Here is a 23,483-nt window from a genome sequence, read left to right on the forward strand (position 1 = left end):
TGGCTTCAGAGCATTTACAATATTAAATATAGGGAAAACAATGTGTTTTCTGCAAATGAAATAGCACATTTCTTGTTATTTAATTGTTGCTTATAATAGATGTAGCAATTGGGGCATGTGGACTGTACTTTGGTACCATTTTTAGTGTTATTGTTGTTATTGTCATTATTATTATTAGCACTTATCTCTTTTCATTTTTTACTTTTGCTGTTACTTTACTGTAGTGAGGGAGTTGTGGTGAGAGAGCTGAGGTAGAAAAAGAGAGAGAGAGAGAGAGAGAGAGAGAGAGAGAGAGAGAGAGAGAGAGAAACTTAGGGAGTCTGAGTTGTTTGCCCCATCAGTCTGTGCTGCACATCAAAGTGATGTTGAGACAAAGTGATGACACAAAGTCTTTGGTCTCCTATGACCTTGGGGTCTGGACCTGGACTGGATGTAGGTAATGGGTGTGAAGGGATAAATTTGGACCTTCACCTTGAACTGAACTCCATGATGCCTCAGAAAAGCCTATCCATCTTCCATGTGATGCATCAATGCAGATACCAGTGTCCACTTCTGTGTAAGAAACCAATAAGAAACTTGAAGATCAATCCCTTCTGGTGAGTGCAGGGTGTCTGCATTACTGTAGTCCATTCTATTCTGTGAAGACATGAAAGAAGAAAAAGGTGGAGGAAGTGTTTAACAGGAATACTGTGGCAACCAAAGGAAATAAACACAGCTCAAAAGTGAGTTTAAAAAAAGCTGAAATCATGATGTATGATTTATAACAACCCTTGTGAGTGTGGGGACACTCCCTGAGAAGAAACAAGTCCAGCCAAAGGTTTCAACCCCCCACTTGAACAGCCTCAGCAGCGCACTCTTCCGCTTGTGAGTGCAACAGTAAAACACTCAGGCCATTTTCTCTGCAGGACACGGCCCAATATAATTGGCCCTGGTAAATATCATCTGAATAATTGAACAGTTGATAATAGTCTCGAACAATGGATGAGGGGGTTGCAGAGGTGAAACCGCAGTGCAGACACCCTGCCTCACCGCACATTATACCTCCATCACCACCAAGTGAGCATCTCTTCCTCTCTCTCTCCAAACGCTGGCCGCCCCATCGCTCAGCTCTGGCCCGGCCAGCCGCCTGCTAAGGCAGATGTCCCCACTTCATCATTAAGTAGCTCTCTCTTAAAAGGCAGGCCATTCATTATGACCCCAGCCTGCTCAGTGTTTATTCAGTTCCCATCTACCACAGGTGCATAGATGGGATGTCTTCTTTTTTATATACAGAAAGGAACATACCACAGGTCATTAAAAGAAAGCAAGATTTTTTGTTTTTTGTTTTTGTCTGAAGAAGCAGCATCAGGCAGAGCCACAGGCCAGCAGGCAGTCAGATTGTGTTTTCTTGTTTGATTATTCTGTGAGTCCTTGCTGCTATTTCAGGCACATCATGACTAATGTTTTATCATCAAGGTATCAAAGGCACAATATTTTTTGTACTCTTACATGTGCCAATGTTAACGAGAGACCTTATCAGTGAGTTATATATCGGGCATTTGACATTAAAATACCAAGGAGATAGTGAAAGTCATTATTTTTTTCATCATCTCAGTCTAACAGTGTCTGTGTCATCCGGTGCAGGTGAAAAGGTTCTGTCTATGCTCTGACTTGATGCTGAAGGATCTGGGTACAGCTTAGTGAGTGTGTGGGCTTGTTGAGCACGCTTGTGTGTGTGTGTGTGTGTGTGTGTGTGTGTGTGTGTGTGTGTGTGTGTGTGTGTGTGTGTGTGTGTGTGTGTGTGTGTGTGGTAATTATTGTGAACTAAATGCGGGCAGTGCAGGTGAAACTAGCTGCCTCCTAATTAATGAGAGGAGCAGATGGCCTCAGGTGGGCGGGAGCTGCGAGCACACAGTGAGCCGGTCAGGTGGTCAGCACAACACACACCTGGGCCATCACAAACAAGACAAGCCAAGCGGCTAACACAAGCCAAAGACATCAGGCCAGTGTCTGTATGTGTTTACATGTCTCTCTGTGTATGCATGGCCTTCCTGTAAGTCAACAAACAGATATATATATAAATGGTGTTGTATCTGACATAATATGACCCCTTGAAAAGGAGCGCTACCTACTTGTGTCACCTTATTATATGTTGTTCATGTATTAGTTGTGAACATCTGAACTAAAGAGGTTTAAGAGGTTAAACTATACAGGAGAAAAGAACTTTAGAGAGTGGTAGTTTCAAAAAATATACAGTTTTATATTTTATGAAAAAGAACAGGTTTTTTCTCTTTTTTTTTCAAATGCATGGTTTATGTTTATGTACTGCAAATTGTTTATTGGTGACACAAGTTGCCACTCAACAGCAAGGGTTTATTTTTACAGATTGGCTGCCTCCAGAGTGAGAACATTGGCCTCCGATAGATAAGGACTGTTTCAAAATAAGAGGGAAAAGTGCCTCCTCTATTTAGGCTGTTTCAGTGGGACAAAAACTAAAAGAAGGAGACACAATTTTTAATAGCAAGCGTATTCTAACTGTGGCCACCTGCAGTGTCTTCAAGGAAAAAGCACAAAAAAAATGAAGGACCACTAAACTGAGGTGGTTTTAAAGAGGAGACAGTGAAGTGCTACGTAGAGCCATGAAGGTTATTTGACTTGTTAGTCGTTCTTTTGTAATGCTCCGTTCAGATGACAAATTTACGGGAGTTAGTCTTTTGCGGCATTGATGCTCACAGCAGAGACACAGTGCAGTTATTGTTCAGTTAAAGTAAGTTTAATGAGATCAGTGTGTAAATGTGTGTGTTTTTGTGAAAACATAGGAGCAAGTGATGAAGTGACCTTCCAGGCGCTGAATCTCTATGGTTTCAATGCTGTTTATCCTAATACATAGTGGGAAAGACCAGTGTGGTTCTGGCTGCCTCCTGCTCCGTCCTCCTTCCTGTGTGTGTGTGTGTGTGTGTGTGTTGGTCGGCTTTGCCCTGGTCTGTTCCACATGTGTTTGACATTACTGTGACAAGGCTGCCCAGCCTCTCTGGGGAGATGGAGAATGTCAGAGACTAGAGCAGAGAAGCGAACAGCTTCCCAACATCTGATGGAATGAGAAACACACTTGCTGGATGGCTGGCCTGCTGACGCCACAGCGTGGGAGCAGAGCAGAGGGTGGAGGCCAAGTAAAACCCCAAATGTGTGTGTGAAATATCACTCTTTCTCTCCTTTCTTCGTTCTCTTCCCTACATGTACACATATCCACACGGATTCCCAAGAATAACATAAAGTACACACACAAGCCCACACGCACACACATACACGCACACACACACTGTTTCTTCAGTCATAACACTGTTTTGCATCCACTGGAATGATCAGGTGTCTTTTCTTCAGATTTCCATGCATGCGGAGCAGGTGAAAACCTCCAATTACCTTATCTGTGTCATTCAAGGGTGAAAACTCACCATTTATGGTTGAGCATTTCTGGAAACGATTTGTTGAATTGACTCTTCATTCTAGTAAAATTACTTCAGCATACTGTATACTCCATTGACAAATTGCACCCCCAATTATATTTCAAAAGGGAGGCTCATTTCCAGTGCACAGAAATGCTCAATAATGAATGCATTTGCAAACAAATGTCAAAACATCAATGAATTGACACGTACGGTATAGCTGAACTGCTGACAGCTAGAGCCAAGACAAAAAAACTCCTCCTCCCTTCCTTGTGTTGTGCCTATTTCACCTTCTGCTCTCCTTCCTCACCTTTTACTTCCTCTCTTGCCCACTGACCTCTGACCTTCTTTTGACCCTCTTGTCTTCCATGTCCCGTTCTCCCTGCGACACCTTCTCACCCCCACCCCCCTTCCGGCTTCACGGTAGGAAGTGTGTTCAGATCAGAGTCAGACACAGGAAACAGCTGGGCTAATCTACAGTAGCGCTGGGCTCTGTTTTAATCAGGCCAAATGGACAGACCAACAGAGAAAATGCGAAGTTCATATCGCCACCACTACCTGATATAATGAATCCCTCCCTTTCCTTCTGCCTCACGCCAAGGCCTTTATCACAGGCAGGGAGTAAACAAGCACAAAGGAACACAGACTGAAGTTATTAAGGCCTCTACTCCAAAGCGGTCCTCTCTGGACGTCTGGGGCAGCTCTGTAGCAGAGGAGCATATAGGCAGAGATTGGGAAGGAAGGCACGTCTCTCACATTCACTCTCTCTCTCTCTGTACAGTATTTGTGAAATTAAAAAAGCCGTTATCTCCTGGAAACAGATCCTGTGCCACACAGATGGTTCCGTCTCTCTTCAAATGGGAGGCTGAGCCACTGTGTGCGGTTGTGTTACCAGTTAGTTGTACAGACCTTAATCTTGGCTCCAGCCTTCCTTCCTCTGACTCTCTGTCTCTCTCTACGCACACACACACTCCAGCACACACACACACAGACAAACTCTACCCCTTCAGATAAAAGCATTGCCCATGTAAAGTACTAATTTTACTGGGAAATAGACATTTTAGCTTCTCAGAGGTTTTTGAAGTGCAGAGAGAGGAAGGTCAGAGATTTTCTTGATATGTCAAAGAGCAGTGGTCACTTTGAGGAGCGCGTCATCGCCTGGCATTTAAAGTCACCGGGAGCCACAGCAGGGTGTAGGGGCTGCCTTTGATGGTTTCCACTCACGCTTTCAAGTATTACCTGAGAAGAGAGAGATCATCCCATTAGTAATATGCCCTGCCCTTTCAGTTATCATTTAGGAATGTTGTGTTTATGGTGGTGAAAATACATTTATGTCAATACACTGTACAAGACCACCTTTTGATATTGATTTGGGCCTCCTGATCACATTATGTGTCTTTAAATAAGGCAAACTGAGCACTGTAGATACCCACAGATTTTATTAAGAGGTTGGAGGTTGGCCATGATTGTGGCTTGTGTGAGTTACAGAACAGTCCCCACAGCCCTACATTTTCATTTTTTAGTACCCAACACCACGGAATTTCAGAATCTCAGGCACAAGTGAGCCAAAATGTCTTAGACCGTTTGGCTCACTTTCTTATATTTCTACCATTTAAGCCATAAAAGTAGGTGAAATATATTAAGTTTTCACTTGAACTTCAGATGATTCACAAAAGAATGGTTCTTTTAGCGCAGCACAACTTTGACCATGACATGATGGCGGGTCGTCTTAATTTGCCAATTAGCTCACATAATCAGCATGTTATTGGCACCACAGTCACTCTCTTTATTCTCCCGTTCGCTCTGTTTTTGTGTCGGCGTCCCGTAGTCGGCTTGTGTCCCAGAGGAGTAGCTGGTATTTATTTCGGCAGCTTCCAGCATGAGCTGGCTGTAGGCTAAATGGAGAAACTGTCAAAGCTTCCCTCTAACCTGTCACATGAATGCACCCTCCCTGTCCCCCCTCCCCAGCGGTTTGTGTGTGCACGTCAATGTGTGTGTATGTGTGAAACCTATGGGGTCCTGCAGGATAATACAAAACACCGTACTCATGCCTGCCTAATGTCAGAAGCTATTGTTACTGTGCCTGCAGGCCAAATGAAGAGGCATGAGAGTGCTGGCAGGCTGGGGAGCAGTTCAGGCTACAGACACTTTTGTCAGCGCTGACAGCTCCATAGTGACAGAGCAGACATTTAACACTGAATGAAATGAAATACATGACATCATGTAGGAGAATGACTAATCTGCTGTTTGTTTTCCTATCTTAGCTGTAAGTGACAGCTCAGTGTCAGGTTTTTTAACGGTGCACAAAGCATAAGCGCAAGAGACACGGGGGAAAAAATAGGCAGCCACAATTCACACATTCTATTTAACACACAGACACATGCAAAGATTTGGGGTTTATGAGGAGGAAGGACAGGGATGCTGCAGTTGCCGTGGTGTGTGTGCATGTGTGTGTGTTGCCAGGGTCAAATCTAAGTCTTTTGTGCTCCATAAATCAGCAAGCAGCAGCGGTGACGTAAGAACAAACAGAGCTGCTCTCTGCTGCAGCTGGCTGGAAAGAGGGAGAAACAGGAGAGAGGAATACAGAGAGGGAAAGAGAGAGCAGGACAGCAGCTGTCAGGCCTCCATCGCACACCTGTCACACAGGAAGTGAGCGCCGGCCACTGTTTCCTGGATACACCTCCTCAAACACTGCTCCTGGAAGAAATGAAGGGAGGACATCTGCTATGAGGGTGAGACAGACAGGGAGCCAGACTGATACACTGAAGGATCAATAGATACATTTGCTAAGGATGAAGAATAGATGCCAAATAACATGAGGAGAAAAAGAAGTACAGAATTTCTCATGCCTGCGTTGCCTTTCTCATATCAACTGCCTTGTGGTCCTGTTTGCATGTGTGTGTGTCCAGGCTGTGCACAGTTAAGAGGATGTTTGTGTTATCGCAGAGTTCTATGACAGACAGGTCACTCTGTGGAGACTCCAGCCTAACTCTCCCACAAATACAATAAGCCCGCATGCCCTAAACTTAACAGTGGGACATTCCCACGCTTGCTCCTCTCACCAACCCCTCCAACCCACCCCGCCTCCCGCCCTCCTGTGACCAATATGAACTAATCCAGATGTAGTGTAGCTGCTCACAGATGTACACGTAACTCTCTTTACATGGCCCAGCTCTTTTCTCCTGTGTTTCTCTATGTCTCTGCTTTCTCCAGCCTCACTCATAGCTCAGTTCACTGTCTCAGACTCCATGGCTGACTGATCAGGACAGGAAGTGATATCACTTGGTGCTACAGTGCTGCTGATGAAGCACTTGGACCTGTTGTCTCCTGTTTTGCTTCTCCTCCAGAGCCGCTCTGTTGTGGCTGCTGTTGGTAGAAAACCTCCTCTTTGTTTGTCAGGCTTGTCAGGCTGGGTCCTCAGGAGGCCCCCCTTGCCCTATTCCCAGGCTGCCCTTCATGCTGCCTGTATGCAATTAACAGAGTAATTAAAAGCCTGATGAGCTAATTGGTGCTGGGTGAGGCTGCAGGTGTTTGGATCAGGGAGCTTGTTTATGTAAGTGTACTCATTGTGAACATCCTTTGGGGGGGCAAGGGGGAGGCAAGGCAATTTAAAAAAAATGTGTTTATTACTTAAATATGTGTTTATGATTTATTGGTTATTGATTAAAGGAATCAATGCTATATGCTTGAGACAATCAAAGGCGCCGATATCACAAGATCCAATGTTATTTCTTGATGAGATTTACTCATAGAGATCTGCTTCCTGACCCGAGACCAGATATTTTGGTGGGATCTATCATGCTCCTAACCAAACCAGGTCTGGTTATTTTCAAATCTAATTCATTAAAAGACTCAACTCTCTCTCTCTCTCTCTCTCTCTCTCTCTCTCTCTCTCTCTTTCTGTGACAGTCGTCTGCAGGTGGTCAGGTGTGATCAGGTTAGGTCTTAAAGTCATGGGCAAAGTTTTAGGCTCATACAGAATGCAGAATACAGAATTCTGTTTCATGCCCGTGTATCAACAGTGTACAGGATGTTAAGATGTGTTATGTCCCGTCTGATGGAGCCCACTAGCAGAGCTCATCTGAAAGAGGAAAGACGAAAGAAAGTCTGATCTGATGTTGGATCATGGCAGCCTGAGGCTGAGCTCTCAGCTGGCAAAATTAGACACACAGCTGACAGGACGAGGAAAAGAAGATGTAGACGAGTGGGAACAAAGGAGAGTTATCATGCATAGCAGAGGCTACATGTAAATCCTTCTCTCTGTCTGTCTGCCTTTCCGTCTCTCCGGTCCATTCCCAGATGTACACACACAGTCACTTCCTCATGTGTGTGTGTCTCTTTCTTGTCTCCTACTTCCTGCCCATATCTCTGCTCTCCCTCTCTGTGGCAGCTGTGGTGGTGATGGCTGTGTGCCCATGGTGCAAGCTGGCTGCGGGGTCCCAGGTGGCCCACATGACAGTTATTGATGTTCAGGTGTTCAACTCCTCTCACACAGAGACCCTGGAGCAACACACACACACACACACACACACACACACACACACACACACACACACACACACACACACGCACACGCACACGCACACACGCACACAAATGCAGATACATGCAGAAGCGCAGACACATAGTTCACGTGCATACACATACAAATAGTCATGTACTTGCGCAATTATGCATCTAAACTGCATATTCCTCTATTGCTGCTGAGGAAATGTAAACAATACAGTAACAAGTACAACAGAGAATTTGTGCCTACAGCTGCTGTTGCTCTGTCTGGCAAACAACTATAACTACAGTTTTCAAGTGAGATGAAAATAACAAGCTTTGTGAAAATGAATGTAGTCCAGTTTCTATATGATTCCTATTGTCCAGTATTTGTGACCAATTTCTGTGTGTGCATGTGTGGTGGGAGAGCCAGTGCTGGTACCAGTGCCCAGTGCAGTCCTAACACACTCCAGATGTGTCTGGCTAGCCAGGGAGTTGTTCTTGGCACAGCCTGCCTCGGCTGAATGTCACAAATACTTTCCTTTATTTAGGAATGGCTCTGGGTTATTGACTTGGAGAGAAAGAAGAAGCAGAGGATGGATAGGATAGATGGAGGAGGAGGGAGGAGGCGAAGGGGGAGAGGTAGATGAAAAGAGCAGAATAAATGATTAGCAATGCAGAAAGACAGTGGAGACAGAGGAAGAGGGGGCACTAAGAGAAGAGATGTAGAAGGACAGAAGATGGAGAGGGAGGATAGAAGGAGGAGGGAGCATGAGGGAGCCAGGCAGAAACAGCTCCAGTCTAGCATCTGGATTTTATTAGCAGCCGTTGGGAAAATCTGAAAAGGAAGTTTTTTCTCTGTGAGCACGTCGGCAGCAGTGATATGCTGCACATAACCACTTCACTGCCGACGAGAGGAGCCAGGCCCTCCCAAAGGAGAACAGATGGTCGCTAGAACTTCAATACAATTACATCAATAACAGCTTTCACAGATATAAGCACTGTATGACAGCATCCCTGCAGCTCAGAGAGACAGAAATACAACTCCTCTACCCTTAGCACCTCTGGCCCTGGATAAATTGTCTTTAATCCATCCTCACTCCCTTCTTGTCCTCAAGTTATCCTTGCTTTTGACTTGGAAAAACTGGTGACTTGTCAATGGTTTGCTCATGGTAATCTGATCAAAGGGCATGATGACTTTTGTCAGTGCTTATTAAGGAGACGCCCCCCCGCCTTTTGTTTTTTGTTCAACATGTTTGTACAGCCGGTGCTGCATGTGCCCTATCACAGAGATTCTCAAGTAACGTAGGGAAAAAATATGTTTGTGTCCAAAGCATATGCATGCAGCAAACTTGCGAGCATGTGTGCATGTATCTGTGTGTCTATTTGCGTGTGTGTGTGTGTGTACAAGGCCTGTCTCCCACCCTGTCATTAGTGAGGGCTTTAAAGCCTCTGAGCTCTAAATCAGTTTAAGATGAAGTGGAGTCTGGGATCTGTCTGCAGAAGCAGCCTGTGTGCTGCCACACAACTATATACACACACACTCCCATCTTACCTGTGACAGTTCAGCCCACAAACTGATAACAAGGCATATAGCAAAATATAGAACTAGTTGGCAAACAGAAAGAAAACATGCTCTATTTGTAGATTGCTCTAGGTCACAGGAAGATAAAATATTGGTCTTGTGCTACAGATGTCAGCAGTCTTTTTGTTTTGAATGGGATTTGGGCTGGTAGTATGAGAGTGGAGGGTGCTTTAGGTGCTGTATCCCTAAGTCCCGGGTCCAAGGCACAGGGCTACAATCCCCATGTTTTGATATGAAGGCCTGGTGGGGGGCTGGGGGCCAGGGGCTCAGGCTCTGTTTGTGTGGACTCCTCAGCGGCCTGATAGGGAACAGATGTGGGAAGGCAGGCGGCTGGGCAGCCAGCCAGAGCAGCTGGGAGAAATTAAAAACAACAGCATTCCTGGAGACTGGGGGAATTACAGTGGGAGGGAGGGAGCAAAGGAGGGATGTAAGGAGCGAGAGACAGAGGGAGAGTTTTAGGGCTATGTGGTCACTGACAAGAGTCTCTGCGGAGTATACGAGATTGAATAGACAGGGGGGATTTAAGGGGACTGTTCTGCAGTGGTTAGCTAAAGCTAATAAGTTGCAGCTGTATTTCCAGTGGAAGCACAAACACACATTCACATATACACACACAGATATGCGTACTGTCAATGCACGGACATATGCCAATGTGAAATGAGACCAGCATGTATCACCAGCATCCGAATGGTCTTTTAATGGATTGCCAGCACATGATGGTATTCATTTGTGTATGTATGTTTGTTTTAAGGGGCTAATGAAGGCATATATCTTTAAATCTATAATGAGACCCTAAAATGGCTTTAGAAAGTTAGACAAACCACTGCACTGTGTACAGACAATTGTAAAGTGTGTACAACCACAGGATCTGTGGTTTCGTGTGTCTCACAGTGAATTGTTTTTCATTTTGTTTCATCATTGCACAAGGGAAGAGTAGAAGACAGAGAACATTTTTAGAACTCAGACAGCAGACTGTTTCTTTGGTGGGCAATCTTTTAGCCCCGATTACGTCAAACGTGCAGGCGTACAGCTGTTCAGGGAGAGAGACGAACAGAGACAGTCAGAGATAGCTGCAGAGAAGAAGGTAATAATTGTATCATATTGTTTTATTTTCAGCATCATATTCTATTGTGAGTGTTTAGGACAGACAGCAACGTATCTGTATCCTGAGCAGATCTATTCTCAGCTGTATTGATTGCAAAGTGGCTCCTCTCAGAGACTCAGATAAAAACCTGCAGGGGGAAATAGAGCAGCTTGCAGACAGGAACATGGGCCAGACCTGAACCTTAACCACAGGTCTACTTTTAATGGTACACCAGTCTGTCTTTTTATACTTCTTTCAGCGTGAGTGTGTTATCCTTCAGCACAAAACACAATGGGAGGACAGATGGCCACAGATGGGGTTGCAGACCTAGCCGACTTCCTAATGTATTAAAAGTGAAATCCAGAGCATGGTGCGTATGTGTGTGCCCTGTCCCTGTAGCTGGTCAGATTAAACAGCTGTCTATAATCCCACGGTGGGAGTAGACAGACAGACAGGGCGGTCCCCATATCATCATCACCTCTCCTCACCTCTCCACTCCTCTCATTCTCTGCTGTATGAGAGAAAGTCACAAAAGCATTTTAATTTGATGTTACCCTCCTGATATTTCACATGTGGGTCCAGCAGCTCTTGTTCATTGAATTAAAGCTGTGGCTTCCCTTTTGTCTATATGGGGGGCATTCTAGAAAAGTACTTGTTTGGATTTTTGTTTAGATGTGTACTGTGTGAACGTCCTACAGCACACACTGCATATAGTGGCACAGTAAAATTTGATCAAAGAGGAGGTTCACAGAAACATATGGCTGCCTCGCTGCAGGAAGCAGCCCAGCAATTCAGTAGCACAGGGAGCTTGTTTGTGTGTTTAGGGCTCTATAGAAGAGAATGGCTGCATCTATTTATATCAGCTGGCCCCGTCTGCCTCTTTCTACAACCTTGTGTGTTTATGTTCAGAGCGTCTGGCATGGGGCAAACAGCAGAGTGCCCCTCGTGTTCTTGAGGATCAGTGTGTCAATGGCTCTCATACAGCACACTCCAGAGTGGCACTCTTTAAATACAGACACCAGCTGTTGAACTCTTCTACGTGAGCTCTGAGACACAGGCTAGCACAGAGGACTGAGGCCAACTGAGTCAGGAGGTTTGTGGCGGAAAACACTGGATTCATAGTTGATTTATTGGAGAAGTGAAATGAAAATACGTTTGAGTGACTGTGATTCAATATTTTAGTTGGTGACCACAATGAATTAACACTGCAGCTGCAAAATGAATTTAAAACCAGGGTAAAGATACATACAAGCTAGAGCAGGACTTGGTGTGGTGTTGGATGTATTTCTTTTTTTATTATTAGAAGGAGAAGAGATTATCACTGGCTACTAAGTGGAATCTTACAACAGGGACACACTGGTCATGGCCTCTGTGTGTGTAAGGCTGTAGAATTATGTTGTTTAAAATGTTTGCAAGGCTCCTGTAGTAAGTTGTTTGGGTTCTGTGTTTGCGAGAACAATCATAGAGTTCATTCTTTTTCTGCTTTTCTCCTGTGATACATTAAGAGACAGCTGAAAGAGAGAAGAGGGAAAACAGAAAGGAGCGAGAGGATGCTTCCAGAGTTATTAAGAATCAATGAGTGCCACATAAATTCTACAATGTGGTTTACATCTGCCTTGCCAGAGTATAGAAGAGAGTCCTCTCTCCTTACTCTTTCATTATGTATGTGCGGTGTGTAGTGCTTGAACAGAAAGACACACTTCTGTACTAATGTATGAACTGTGCTGCATATTGATTTCATTGTTTTTCATTGCACAGCGCACATTTATTGCGCTCTCTGCCTGTTGCACATGTACACATACTTAAAAGCTATCTTCTCACAGGCTGCAAAAGTCATCACACCTCTCAGCTCAGGTTTACATTGCAGAAGGATCTGGTTCCAGCAGCTGCACTGACAAAAGGACACATAGACAGAACGACAGTCAACACTCCACAGAAAATTGACCTGCTGCTTATGTATATAGTATACATACTGTATATAGTCAGTCTTTGTGGATGTGGTTTTGTGCACGACAGTGTTTTTGTGGAAGACACACTATGTATAGACTGCATGAGGCCCTCGGCCACAAATACAGGCCAAGAGCCAACAGTTCTTACACATGCTTGTGGCTGTGGCACATCCACCCTGTGTCATGTTTTCTACTCATATGCCTAGCTGTACCATCCTTTCCCTTCACGATACAGAGCCTGGCCTTGCCTTGTTTGGTCCTGGCAGGCTGTCTGGCAGAGGACAGGGGAGCCTCTAGTAGCAGGACGGAGCTCTACTAAAAGCCAGTCCACAGTGATGGACAGCAGCAGATCCAGCTGCACTTGTCACAGGCTGTCAAGTCGGCTGTCTGAACTAGGGGACGAGAGGGGACAGGCGGGAGGAGTGTGTGCATGTGCGTGTGTGTGTGTGTATTTGTCTGGGGGTTGGAGGTTATAGTGGAGGGGCACTGATTGGGATGTCAGAGCTACATGGAGTGTGTATGTGTGAAGGAGAGAGAGAGAGAGAGAGAGAGAGAGAGGGAAGGGGGGGTTCAGTCAGCAGCAGCTGAGCGAGTGAGCAGGTGTTACTGTATGTCTCCCAGGCCCATGAATCTCCAACACAATACAAGTTTGGATTCATTTCCAGTCTCTGCATTGATTTGTTTTGCTTCTTTTTATGGGGCTTTTGGTTTAAGGAAACAATCGATGGTTCCCAGGTGAAAATGTCAGTGCTCTCCTCCTTAACCAGCTGTTTCCACTTTGAAAGTATGATTTTTTTTTTTTCATTTCATGCTGGAGCTCCATCTTCATGACTGTCTCTCTTTTCTCTCTCTTTTTCTCCTTTCATATCTCAGGTAGCAGAGTGCAGAAGGTTGGAACAATGCCAGATTCACCTGCGGATGTGAAAACCCAGCCCAGGTCCACCCCACCCACCATGCCTCCGCCACCCCCGGCTGTCAGCCAAGCAACCAATCGCAGCGCTTCATTCACCCCCACCACCAGTAAATCAAGTAAGAATCTCTTCTATTTATTACTATTTTCTAAAATGAATGACACTTTAAGTCAATTTTATACTGTGAAATGTGTGTGCATTTACTCTCAGTATCATCTGCGGTCCAAATTATTTCACAAACTATTTCGCTTATCAGTTATTTAGCTTATGTGCTGTGAGACGTTTTCCTTGACTTGAAGAGGATCCTTTTGAGTTGATGTGTCACATCACACAGCAGGAAGTTAACCAGGCAGGTGTGAGATTAACATTGAACTGGTGTACGTGCTGGACAAGCAAACCGGTGATGGAACAGCTCTAACTCTTCATTTCCCCATAAGCACTGAGATGATAGTCATAGCTATGTGAGCCTGTATCTACAGAATTGGCAATAAAGCTTAATAATCTTAATAATAATATCTTAGACTAGATTTTGTTTTTTGTGGGTCAAATGCCATTTTGATACCTATTGGGCCACTGGCCTAAATTTTAATATGGATATCACAACGTCTAAGGTTTGATCCCAGTCAGACCTTAGTCGCTTCCCTGACTCTCTCTGCGTTTCGTGTCCACTGTCAGATCAAAGCAAAAATACTCTTGCTACAACTCTGTTTCACTGTGTTGTTAAGACTTGTTAAGCATTAGAATAAAATTATTCACTGATCAATCTGTAAAAAGTCACACAACTTAATACACCTTTGCAATACCTCAGAGGCCATCTACAATGAACTACACAATCATTTGTCCCTTGTAGAGCAACTGTCATGAACACTTTGTATGTAGGGAAATTCCAAATATGTGTTTCTTCCCTGTTCTGCTGAACAAGTGTTGAAGTCACTTGTGTGTCAGGTGTGTGTCTCTGCAGGCATCCATCCATGTGTGTGTATGTGTGTGTCTTTTGGTGTGCAGAATGTCCTTGCTGGTGGGACAAGTGTCTTTGAGTGCATGTGTGAGTATGTCTGTGTTGTTTACCAGCTGGTCAGGCGGCGGTGGGTACAGGGGACATCAGCCAGGGTGGCGTTGCGGTGTGTAGACTACTTTCTTCCCTATATAGCAATGACAGGCCATGTTGTTTCACCTGTTGTGGCGGGTGGTCAGCAGTGTAGCTCTCTCCTTGCACCTCTCCCTCTCTCTAAAGCCAGAACACAAGCGCTGCCTGTCGGGATCACATGGGTTAGTCCATATGTGTTCAAGTCTTCGACCCACAGATTAGAGCAACAAGCATGCCTGAGAGGAACCACAGCAACTAGACTATTGAACAACTAAACTGTAGCTGAGGTATGAGGTCAAGACATAGCATTACAGTCTACAGTGGCTCACTAGAGGCCCGTAAATACATTTTGAAAACATAAAGTCGCTGCTGCTACACAGATACATATGTGTGCAAATGCATATTTAAAAATTAATATAAAATTGTGAGAGACAAGACAAATTTAAAAAGAGCATTTCAGTTTCTTTTTTTTGGACTCATAAATCAAATCTTAGGCTTGGATATGAAAACAGGGGAAAGGTCAACCATGTGTGTGTGTGAGATCCTGTGTATTCGTTTGTTTGTGCCTGCATTAAGAAGAATATGTGAGTGATTATATATGTGTATGAGTGCTGTGTCTATTCTGAACCTTAAAGCTGCAAATCTACTTTCAGCTGGTGGACAGGTGCAGGTCCAGATTTGGCAACACACCTGCTACTGGAATAAAAGTAACATGGGCCACAAGACTATTTTTGGCACCTCTTTAACAAGTTCCTCTTATAGTTGTGTCCTAGTGAGTGAGTGAGGGGGAGAGGGTGAGGAGCAGGATGGAATAGACTGATACAGGGGGTGATGGAGGGGTGGAAGGGGTCAAATGTACCACTGTAACACTTGTGGGACAGCTGAAGTTACTGAAAACACACACACTCACACACTCAATCACACGATCACAGCGCTCTGTCAAAGTGGCTGAAAACTGCACCACTGAAGTCACTTTGTGTATCACATACTGTTGGCATGGCGTCAAACTAGAGTCTGTTGTGTAGTTTAATTATATTTAATCTGAAGCACACAAGCCTCTATCAGCAGCATATAAGTGCTGTTCCCCTCATCGTGCCCCCAAGCCCCTCCATACTGACCCAATTCATGTTGTCTCTTCCTTCTGTCTCTTTATCTACAGTGCTGAATGGGAGCAGCCACTCTCCTACATCCCTGAACGGTGCTCCATCCACTCCTAACGGCTTCAGTAACGGGCCAGCCATGTCCTCAACGGCCTCACTGTCCAACCAGCAGCTCCCGCCGGCTTGTGGTGCCAGGCAGCTCTGCAAGCTGAAGCGCTTCCTGACCACGCTGCAGCAGTTTGGCAACGACATATCGCCTGAGATTGGAGAGAGAGTCCGGAGCCTTGTGTTGGGGCTGGTGGTAAGTTCTGATTATATTCATGTGGAATTATTTTGATGGCTCTGTAAGAAAGTGTTTTAAATTTTTTTTTCTTTGCAACTCTTGAGACTCTTATCTCTTTGTCGTAATTTCCCCGTTGTCTTGGACAGAATTCCACACTTACCATCGAAGAGTTTCACTCCAAACTTCACGAGGCCACCAACTTCCCTCTGAGGCCGTTCGTCATTCCCTTCCTGAAGGTACATGTCTGTGTACAGGTTTTATGTATGGTAAATCAAGCCTGATGGATTCAGTTGACAAGCACATACTTTACCTCCCCTGACCATGTCCATGTAACCCTGTCCTCTGTAATCCTTCCTGTTCTGCCTCAGAAAGGGTTCACAGAGAGGCGGGGAAGGAGATCTTGTCTTCATCATAAACCTATAGCTATATACTGTGTGTACTGTACTTGTTCAGCATCATGAAAAAATGGTAGGATGTGCTTGTGAATGTCCATTAAAAGTGGTGTGTGTGTTTGTGTGTCAGACCTCCTGGCGTGCAATGATCCTCTACATCTGGGACATTGCAGCAATGGCTGTGTTATATCAACCAGACAGGTCTGAGAGAGCTGTTTGACAGCACTCTTACGCACACATAAAGATACTCACACACACATACAATATACACACCAGTACACCCCGGAGAGAGAGAGAGACACATGGCAGAGGAATGTGTCAGGGGACCTGTCTTATCTCATCCTGTCTCTTCATCTATCACTTTATTTTTTCTCTCACCCTAATCTGGCATTATTTCACTCTCACCCCATCTATCTGTTGCTCCACCATGAGTTTCGAGCTCATCTCTTGTCCACTTAACACTCCTCTCTACATTTGCATTGATTTAATAAATCTGTTTCTTTCCTACAACAGCTTACCTCATTCCTAATCCAGAGATGTTTGTCTTCCTTCTTTTTACCACTGAAGGCAAACCTGCCTCTGCTGCAGAGAGAGTTGCTCCACTGTGCGAGGCTGGCCAAGCAGACTCCAGCTCAGTATTTGGCCCAACACGAGCAGCTTCTCCTGGACGCCAATGCCAGCTCGCCCCTCGACTCCTCTGAAATCATGCTGGAGATGAATGAGCATGGAAAGAGAAGGACTCCTGACAGGTAGTGTCTCTCCATTAAACACAAGAAAACACAATACACATGGACTTCAGAGGCGCACATATATTGGCAGACTTTCACATAGACAGTGTTGTAAATGAATTATTTCAGTATTTCAGAATGCCAAGCGACAAGGGGAGGCTATAAATCCTCTGTGCGGGAGGCGGAAGTTTGGACAGCCCCTATGCCAGGTTGGCTCTGCCAGCTGTCTGGGAGGGAGGGGTGAGATAAATGCAGAGTGGGAAAATAAAGAGAGAAGTTGAGAAGCCAAATAGAGAGAGAGAAAGCCAGAGAAGAGAGGAAGGGGTGAAGTACAGTAGATGCCCACTCAAAGGCAGACAGAAAGAGAAACAGTGAACTACGGCTTACTATTGTCCCACATTTCTCCCCAGCACACTTGTTTATTCACTCAGCTAAGAAGATGACACATGAGAAAATTAACAGACATTTCCCTTTCTTCCTCATTCTTCCCTCTCCTCTTACTGGCACTGTGGTTCATTTCTGATCACTTCCTCACCTCTTTCTCTCCCTCTTGCTCTCTCCAACTGCCTGACTTGTGGGCTCCCAGCAGCTGTCCATATGTCAGGGATGTGTCCAGATGGTGATGTGCTGACCGTAACACTGAGCACATCCTGAGCAGGGGAGGGGGGTGGTGGTGGTTTGGATGGGACTAGGGGTTGGAGCAGAACGTGCAATCCCACTGTAATCCGCACACCTCCGCCTCCCGACCTCTGGCTTATACACAGCAGGCGGGGATCGGGGGCGGTAGGGTCAAGCTAGGGCAGGGCCTACGCCGTGCCAGCTGTTCCTCTGATTTGTCAGATACTACAGCCAAGGATGTGTGCGGACATGCACAAATATACACATGGATAACGGAGAATGAGCACACACACACACACACACACACACATAAACATATCATCTACATGGGCCAGCGTTGCATTTATTCGCCTTTGATCCCCGGGATGATAAAGAGTGACTTCCATCCAAATGCCTGGCTATTGCCATCCAGCTAAACAGATTAATATCAACACTCCCATTTAAACTGTCCAGATGGCTCGAAAACACAACACGCACACACACACCCACTTAAAGTACACAGACACAAACGAGTGTCACTAAACATCTGCCAAACACACAGCATTCAGCCCATTTTGCCCCTTAAGCTTGAGAGCAGGGTGGGAGTGAGAGGGAGAAATACTTGCAATCTAAGAGTAGGCTGAGGGATATTCAGATTAAGAGCTTGAGACGCAGGGTGTGCAGTTGGACTTGGCTTTGTTTGATACATATGGCGTACAGCTGTGCGAAAGCTTCGGAGGGGCACTGCCTTACTGTAACTGAACAACAAGCAGCTCTCAGCAGGGATACGCAGACACGTGTGTGTCTGTGAGTATGTGTGTTTGCATACACCATGTGGGAGTTGTTGAACCCTAAATAACAAGTTTGCGTTACTTGCTAGAGCCTCCTCAAACTGGTACAGTCCACAATACTAGGTGTTGTAATCTTTGAAAATCTTTGAAAAGTGATTTCTCATTTGGCAGATAATCTGTTTAACATGGCACTCTTTTTTTCTCAGAGCAAACAGTTACATCACATCATACTTACATTGCTGTGTCATATCGGAGACTTCCAAGGCTCTTGTTGCATCTAGATTCCAAAGAAAAGACAAATTTTGTCTCATTAAATTTATCTTCATTTGTTTCATACTTAAGTTATCTCGTGTTATCTTAAGTGGTTTTTACAGCATGCCTAATACACAGATACTGTACACTAGTATTATAGAAATACTAGCTCATTGCAAACATACATAAACTCAATTAGACATCATGAAATGAATCATATTTATTTGTTTGCCTCGTGATCATGATCATAATGATGTTAAAGCTATTGTGGTTCTTGTCGGGACATTTTTTCTTGAACTATGAAGCAATACACCGGTATTTCATATTCAGCCTGGCAACTATCCAATTTTCACATTACTCATTGCGGTCAGACAAAGCCATGGATGAACAATTAACATGGTGTCAAAAATCAAACTCAGTTTCTGAAGAAAATTGAGAAATGTGAGAAATGAGCCATGCAGTTTCAGAATTTTTGTAAGAGTTGTCATATCAGCACCAGAACAGTTTCTGACTGGTCCAGCGTTTACTCAGAGCAGCTGAATCAATTCTTGGGTGGACGTTTGTGCATTAATGGTAAATGTGGTAGTGGAAACAGAGCTCATGAGATGCAGTCTGGCTGTGCAAGGCCATTACATATTGGCAAATAAACAGTGAATTTAACAACAAAGATCTGTTATGTTGTAGATCATAATATACAACACATCCCAGCCCAGATTTCCCACTGCTGGGAAAAACACTTCAGGCCTTAGTTTGTGTCCAACCAGTTCAACCTTCATCTTAAATTCTACATTGGATGTTTCATGCTTTTTCATACTGTATACTGTTAACTGTGTGGTGCTGACATGTTCTACTGCTTGGCTATAATTTTCAGTTGCAAAAACACTCTTCAAAGAACAGTCAATTTGTAGGCTCCTACAAAATAGTCGCCACAATAATTAGTATCATGGTAGGCTGTGGTGCTATTCATTTCTAAGTCTAGTCTATTTTAACATTCAGTCATGTTTTAACCCACTCCCCTGTCTCTCCTCTACAGGACCAAAGACAGCTCAGAGAGAGATGGGTTGCACCCGGAGCACCTAGCTAAGAGGCCCTGCACCATCAGCCCTAGCCAACGCTTCAGCCCCAGCACAGGTCTTCCTGCTCACCCACCTCCTAATGGCCTCTCTACACACCCTCCCAACGGCCTGTCACACCCACCCAACCCCCAAGTGGGACCCCAGCACTATCGCTTAGAAGACATGGCTCTGGCGCACCAATATAGAGATGCTTACAGACATAATGAACACCGTGATGCCCGAGACAGGCACCGGCAGACAGGTAGAACAGCTACAAAGCATTCATATTAGATAAATCTACAGATCTGCAGTCGTATAGTCCACAGATATGGTCAAGTCTGAGTAGGCTTGTGTATATGTCAGTGGGGTGCATGTGAAGAACAAAGGCCAGTTGTCAGTCCACTATGATAATCCTTGTGGCAGTGCGTCTATATAAAGCCCACAGCCGTACATGCCCATGTGCTACAACTGTGGCAACCATATATGCCTTGCTTCTGCTTTTCCCAGAAGGAAAGAGATAATTTCTTAGCCAAACTGTCTCACTGATTAGGCATGGGGGTGTAGAATAGGCACCTGAGTGCCGGCCACCAGTTATGATAGTAAAAACTGTGATATAATAATAAAACATATTGTGGATTTGATGCTGTTTGATGTTGTGATGTGAAGTAATTTAAGTTCTCAAGGTATTGCAAAAGCAAAGCAATTTTATTAATATAGCATATTTCATTTTACGTATCAATGTGCTTTACATTAAAGTGCATGCAGCAACAAGTGGCATGTAGACAAGAATATAATAAATAAAATACAACAAAATACGATCTAACCATGTACATTGCATCCTATTCCAAGGAGGAAAGCTTCCCTTTGTCAAACACCCAGTTTTTATACATAGATAATTAAGTATCCACAGTGGACTGCTGACTGTATTGTCAGTCAGCAATACAGTATGCAGGTGACTGTGTTGTGTATGAGTCTAACAGAGATCTGTCCTGTGTGTTTTTGTTGCAGCCCTGCATGGAGCTCGCCAAGAGGAGGTGATCGACCACCGTCTTACAGATCGAGAGTGGGCGGAGGAATGGAAGCACCTTGATAATGTACGTACTAGAATGGTAGCCATGTTTAATGTCAACCACCTCTCTGTTTCATTATAACACGGTACGAAAAAAAAGAGCTAAGAGGTAAGCAGGTGATTAAAGTTAGTTTTAGTGCTAAAGATGGCATGCAGATGACAGGGACAGGAACTGTTGACAGGCAGAAGAGCCTCCGTCCCATCTGAGTTAGCAGTTGATGGACAGCTGACCTTATGTGGTCCGTGTCAGTGTGAATTAACAACAGACAGACACCTATCTGGCTTCCTGGCACCCAACTCCATGAAGACAAAAATCAAGTACACCAGACACACACACACACACACACACACACACACACACACACACACACACATACACACACACACACACACACATACGAAACAGGGCCCCAGATGGAGCTCAGGACCCAGCAGAGAGCAGCTCCAGCTGGGGAGAGCAGCTGAGACAAGAGCTGCAGTCATGGAGAGAACCGGCCAGGCCTGGACCCCTGCCAAATTAGAAACACTTCACTGACATAAATATAGCTAACTCAGAGGAGAGGGAGGGGAGGAGAGACAGAGGAAAGGAGGCAGAGGCAGAGAGAAGGAAAGATGAATGGGAATAATGATATGGATTGAATGTCAACCATGCTAAACCCATTTAGCAGACCGAGCCGGGTCTGGAAACACAGGACACTGTGGAAAAAAAAGTGACACTGTTTACAACAGAGGAGAAAGGAGAGAAACGAGAAGAAATCTGTTGAGTTGGCAGGGAACGGAGCAGAGGGATGGAAGGAACTGGCTCAACTATTTCATCAGCAGCACAGCTGTTAATTTATTGTTGATGTATTGCCCTCAGACATTGATATTAACTGACAAACACAAAATCAATGAACAGACAGTAACACACAAACGAACACATCTGCTAGGTGGTATGTGTTTTGGGACATATTAAAATAGAGTGTAGATTTACACTATAGCTCAGTGTCAACCAGTAGTAGCTCTTTCCCTTTGAATTGGCTTTGTTCATCTGGCCTGTGGAGATTTGTATCGATTTAACATGTCTGGTTCATTTAAAAAAGTCTACTACTGCGAAGATTCTGTGTAGATGATAGAAGTTTTTTATTTTTAGCTATTTTCTAGTTCTTGGGGTACCTGGGTAATGTGTCTGGGAGGTAGGGATTTCTATCTTCAACCAAATGGAGAACTTTGAAACTTCTCCTCCCGTTCATTTATCACTTTAAGTAAATATTTCAACTTATCCTCTATCCCGTCCCATTGCAGCTCCTGAACTGCATCATGGACATGGTGGAGAAGACGCGCCGCTCTCTGACGGTGCTGCGCCGCTGCCAGGAGGCTGACCGGGAGGAGATGAATCACTGGATCCGGCGCTACAGTGACGTGGAGGAGATGAAAAAAGGTGGGAGCAACGGACAGCACTGCCTTCCTCCTCCTCTTCCTCCTCCTACTCCTCACCACAACTCCTCCTCCAACACAGCTAGCAGCAGCGAGTCACTGCCCGTAGGAACTTCCTCGGCTGCTGAAAGGCAGACAGGCAGACAGACAGGTAGACAAACACACACAGGGTATGTTTGGCAAAGCAAAACACTCACAGAAAGGTAGGGCTTATTAGAAATGCTGAAAATGTCTTAATATGTCAATTTAAACACAAAAAGCCAGTTAGATGATCATATTTTTCTCCAAATATACAAATTTTAGCTCATACTGTGAGGCAATACAGATCTAGCTGCTACATCTTGGATCTTTAAACAACTGATTACACCCTTATGCTGCCAGCATGCTCATTCATCATTAAGATTTGTATTCACTTCTAACTCCCGTGTTCCCATTCCTTCCCAGAAATGGTTGAAAAAGTTGATGACAGCTTATTTACAGATGTTGCCACACACATAGTACGGGAAACTATAGGGGAGACTTGTGGATGTGTGTTTGTGCAGATCAAGAGTCTGTCACTGTGTGCATGAAATTGAGTGTGTGCCTGCGTGTGTGTTTCAGAGATCCACCGAGACTTCTTACACAGGCCTCCCTCAGGATACCTGCCAGAGGAAATCTGGAGGAAAGCTGGTAAGAGCCATACACGCCTTTTTTTCTATTGTCTTCTCAATTGACCTCACACAGACTAACAAAACACACACAATCACCATCATTAGTCTTCACGGCCCTCACCCTGGCTACTGAAACGGACAGAAAAGAGCTCTTAGAGCCGTAGGTCTATCGGGCCAGAGAACTGGAGACCCTCTGTGTCATTAGTGCAAAATGTCCTCCGTATGTCACCACTATGAAAGGCCACTGCAGTTAAAGCTGCAGTGAAAATGCAGTCACCTGGCCCAAGGCAGGCCGCAGCAGCGCAGCACAGGTTGGAGCTCAACTTGTCTCCATTTTCCTGAGAAACACACACCCTTTTTTCTTTCCATTATGATTGTTTTCCAGCCTCATGCACAGTACATAAATGCATTGCTGAAGTGAATCAAATACAGACATTTAGATATGCAGACAAACAAATCTGGACCTTTTTTTTTTTTTACTCAGTTTGTAGATAAATGGGAAGCAGGTGGGAGTGTTGCACTGCATGGGCCTTCTTGTATACTGCATGTTAGATAGAGCCCATCCCAGGAGTCATCTGGCTCAGCCCTTGTTCCACCCAAGTCCCAGCACTATTATGTTGCAGTCAT

At 44.7% G+C, this 23,483-nt stretch overlaps 1 protein-coding gene across 7 annotated transcripts in view; it reads left to right on the forward strand.

The window, feature by feature from the left end:
- Positions 1–23,483, forward strand: part of cbfa2t3 (CBFA2/RUNX1 partner transcriptional co-repressor 3) — a 49,587-nt gene that overhangs the window by 17,575 nt on the left and 8,529 nt on the right. For 4 of the 7 annotated variants that reach the window (XM_041050008.1, XM_041049650.1, XM_041049570.1 and 1 more), the window contains 8 exons: positions 13,399–13,554; positions 15,683–15,924; positions 16,053–16,142; positions 16,866–17,047; positions 19,700–19,983; positions 20,730–20,815; positions 22,075–22,357; positions 22,807–22,875. In XM_041050008.1, the coding sequence (XP_040905942.1) occupies positions 13,425–13,554; positions 15,683–15,924; positions 16,053–16,142; positions 16,866–17,047; positions 19,700–19,983; positions 20,730–20,815; positions 22,075–22,357; positions 22,807–22,875 (1,366 nt within the window). In that variant the 5' untranslated portion in view covers positions 13,399–13,424. Of the gene's footprint in view, positions 1–13,151; positions 13,269–13,398; positions 13,555–15,682; positions 15,925–16,052; positions 16,143–16,865; positions 17,048–19,699; positions 19,984–20,729; positions 20,816–22,074; positions 22,358–22,806; positions 22,876–23,483 lie in introns of those variants that run through there. The other 3 variants (XM_041049737.1, XM_041049832.1, XM_041050092.1) reach the window with 2 other exon arrangements.

Source organism: Toxotes jaculatrix, chromosome 1 (genome assembly GCF_017976425.1).
Source record: "Toxotes jaculatrix isolate fToxJac2 chromosome 1, fToxJac2.pri, whole genome shotgun sequence".
NCBI classification, from domain to species: Eukaryota; Metazoa; Chordata; class Actinopteri; family Toxotidae; genus Toxotes; species Toxotes jaculatrix.